Source organism: Lolium rigidum, chromosome 3 (genome assembly GCF_022539505.1).
Source record: "Lolium rigidum isolate FL_2022 chromosome 3, APGP_CSIRO_Lrig_0.1, whole genome shotgun sequence".
In the NCBI taxonomy this organism is placed as follows: domain Eukaryota; kingdom Viridiplantae; phylum Streptophyta; class Magnoliopsida; order Poales; family Poaceae; genus Lolium; species Lolium rigidum.
This window is the reverse complement of record NC_061510.1, coordinates 63,138,576-63,141,851: the sequence shown is the minus strand read 5'-3', so window position 1 is coordinate 63,141,851 and position 3,276 is coordinate 63,138,576. Positions and strand designations below refer to the sequence as shown.

At 55.3% G+C, this 3,276-nt stretch overlaps 1 protein-coding gene across 1 annotated transcript; it reads right to left on the bottom strand.

Moving 5' to 3' along the window:
* Positions 1 to 762: 762 nt before the first annotated feature.
* Positions 763 to 2,519, bottom strand: LOC124696440 (cyclin-D5-3-like). Its single transcript, XM_047229172.1, has 5 exons — positions 2,214 to 2,519; positions 1,994 to 2,080; positions 1,560 to 1,848; positions 1,303 to 1,463; positions 763 to 1,201 (listed from the first exon to the last, which is right to left on the bottom strand). The coding sequence occupies exons 1-5, from the start codon at positions 2,517 to 2,519 to the stop codon at positions 956 to 958; spliced, it is 1,089 nt and encodes a 362-aa protein (XP_047085128.1). The 3' UTR covers positions 763 to 955.
* Between the last annotated feature and the right edge of the window lie 757 nt (positions 2,520 to 3,276).

Sequence of the window (3,276 nt, the reverse complement as noted above, 5' to 3'; positions counted from 1 at the left end):
CCTCATACAACTAAACACGCTGATATGTTTCTTCCGAGCGCAAAAACAACCTACCAAACGTACCTCTCATTTCTCCAACAGAATCTAAGTGAAATTGTTGGCATCAAAACATAGTGCTAAATGTAGCCTAAGTCAAACTTCCACTCATACGGTAGCTGTTATACAAGTTACATGAGATAGCAGAAACGCAAATAACATTGTGGTTGAGGAAAGGAAAAACAAAGCCATTGGCAGTGAAAGGTGGTGATCCGGTGACAGGGCGCAAAGGCAGCGTGAGAAATGGAAAACAGTGAAGCAACTACCAACTACTACCTAGCGCTCTGCAGCAATTGCACACGGGGCTCGGAGGAGGCAGGACCCAAGAAGAGGGGAGAGGAATTCAGTCGTGCTCGCTTGTGCTGGAATAGGACAGTACAGTTTGTTTCAGCATCTGAAGAAGATGGTAATGAGAAGCCAAAATGGCATGACTCAACAGTGAGAAAACAGGCCATAATCATATGAAGATCGGGTTAAGTAGTATATTATTTTGTCACCGGTAGAGTGACATGGTATTAACCAAAAGAAGACGAGAGGACAAGGCCCAGCTAGCTGGCACAGCATTCACACACACACAAGGGGGAAAATGGTTGCCCACTCATACCTAGGCTTTGCTCTCTTTTCACCTCCCACTTTGAGCAAGAGCTCTTTGCAGTGGTACAGCCTAGGCTTTCTCTCTCTGCTCTTTACACAGCCTTTTAAGCCAGGGAAAAGAAAGATCTCATGAAAACCAAAATCTTTCCAATCCTAACTTACCAATCAACTGCAATAATTGCACAATCAGAAGAATCAAATCTTGCCCCCTATTTAGCCACCTCCCCCCTGAGAAGAGAAAGACTGCTGAAACTAGAGAGGGGAAAAAAAAACAGGTGGAGTGGAAGAAATTAGCTAGCTAGAGTAGTGCGAGCTGGACACTCTCCTAGTGGCGCCGCGGTGAATGCAACCTTTTCCTCTTATTGCCGTCCGTGATTGCTGCTGCCGCCGAGGTGGCGGCATTATTGTTGCTGGCGCCGCCCATGGCCACGGAGGTGGTGACCGAGCTCCCGACGTGGGCGGCGGAGCCGCCGGAGGAAGGCAGCTCCCCGCTCGATTGCTGCCGCCGCATGGACATGGACCTGCCGTCCTCCTCCCGAATCATGACGCTGTAGCAGGAATACACATGCCCCTGCGCAACAAGAAGGCCCGCATTTACTCGTATCATTGCCGCTTCCCACCAACAGATTTCCAAAAGGGATTGTCATTATTATGGCGCGCAGAAGAGCTTACCGTGTGTAATTGCTGCCATGACGAGCCCAGGATCGCCTTGAGCTCCTCCGCCAGTTCGGGAAATGTCAGCGTCCCCTCCTTGTCCTTGTTGCCGATGCCGCGCGCCACGAGGATCGACGCCAGCGCAATGGTGGACGGCTGGTACTCCACCGCGCTCATCGCTGCGCGGATTGCGAGAAGAAATGAGCATCTGAAATTCTGAATGAACAAATCCGATCCGATGGAATTGGTGCAGGGGAGAGGGGGAATGGGCAGACCTTTGATGGATGCGAAGATGCAGTTGACGGCGCGCAGGACGATGGGCTTCCGCTCGTCGTGCCGGAACCTGGCGGCGAAGCAGCCGAGGTAGGGGAAGGGGGTGGCGGCGATCATGTGCCAGTTGAGCGTGGTGAGGACGAGGAGCTCCATGCGCAGGATGGAGGCGCTGTCGAAGTCGTAGTGGTCGGGGCGGAACTCCGGCAGGCGCGGCACCCGGTGCTCCTCCACCTTGGCCGCCAGCGAGAGGCAGGCCACCGCGAGCAGCTGCAGCGCCCACTCCTGCCCCCTCTGCACAACACCCAAGAACGGGAATGCGGGAGTCAGTCGGGAGGCATTACATCGAACACTCGGCGAGGTGACATGACGGAGCAGATCGATGGCGATGGCGATGGCAATGGGGGGCAGCGAATTGGGAGGGGGTGATCGTCGTTACGTCGACTCGGCGCTGCGCCAGGAAGCGGTCGAGGTAGGTGACCGCGACGTACGCCGTCTTCCCGCAGAACCGGAACCTCGCGTTCGTCTGCCAACACCGCGCGCACGCACGGAAAGAAACCATCATCATTTTATTTGGAAAAAGGGAAATGGAAAGATCCGGTTGATTTTGTTCGGGGGAAAGGCGGAGCGGGAGCAAGCAGAATGCGCGCGCGAAGCACCTTGGCAATCCAGTCGACGCAGACGGCGCGCGCGGCCTTGGTCCAGCCGCCCACCTCCTCGCCTCCGGCGGCGGCGGCGTGGGCGGCGGCGCCGGCCTCCTTGGAGAGCATGAGCGCGACGTACTCGTCGTCGTCCGGGTCGAGGAGCAGGAGGTGGTCGTCGCCGGCGAGGCGTAAGTCCGCGGCGCCGTCGGCGGCGGGGCTGTAGTCGTCGTCGTCGGCGTCGAGGAAGAGGTCGCTGCCGTCCTCCAGGCAGATGAGGGTGGAGGTGGGCGTGGCGGGGGCGGAGGTGGACGCGTCCCCCATTGGATCAGAGTCGGAGTCAGACGACGACGACGACCCCGTGGCGGTGGTGGTGCATGCGCGAGCGGAGAAAAAGGAAAGAAACAGGGAAGAAGAGGGGAGATTCTAGTCTGGAGCGGAGGAAAAGGAGGCGCGGCGGATGAATGAAACAGAAAAGGATTCTTCCCTCCCTCCCCGCCGGAGCGCGCGCGCGGCGAAAGTGGAGGGAAATCTGCAGTTGGAGTTGGAGACGAAGGAAAGATGGGTGGGAAGTTGAGGTGAGGTGCCGTGGCGTGGGCGCGTGGGTTGGACTAGACGGGTGATTGTGCGCGCCTGCGCGGGGGTTCGCGCCACCACCAGTTGATGGAGAGAAGGAAGGAGAGCAATGCTATACATACGACTGAATTGTACGATAGTTTTGGTACGACCAGACTCAAATTAGGAAGGAAAGGGTTTTGCAGGCGACGACGAGTGGTCTGCCTATGCCTGCCCTTTCCTCTGCTTTCTTCGCTCGTGTCACCGGATCTCGTCGTATTTTGCTCGTACGTGCGCATGGCTGCATGTATGTCGTATTCCTAATAAGGGATCCTACAAGACAAGGTTCTTACTAATATCAGATTTACCAATTGTGTTTGTGGTATACACCGACGAGAAGGGATATTCCGCAACTAGTTGCGGGTGTATCCCATTTTTTGTGACACTTTTAAATTTTCAAAGAATGCAAACTAAAATTCTTGTCATACATTGTGTTGTATCTTGTGCATTCGTAAAATTTCATTTA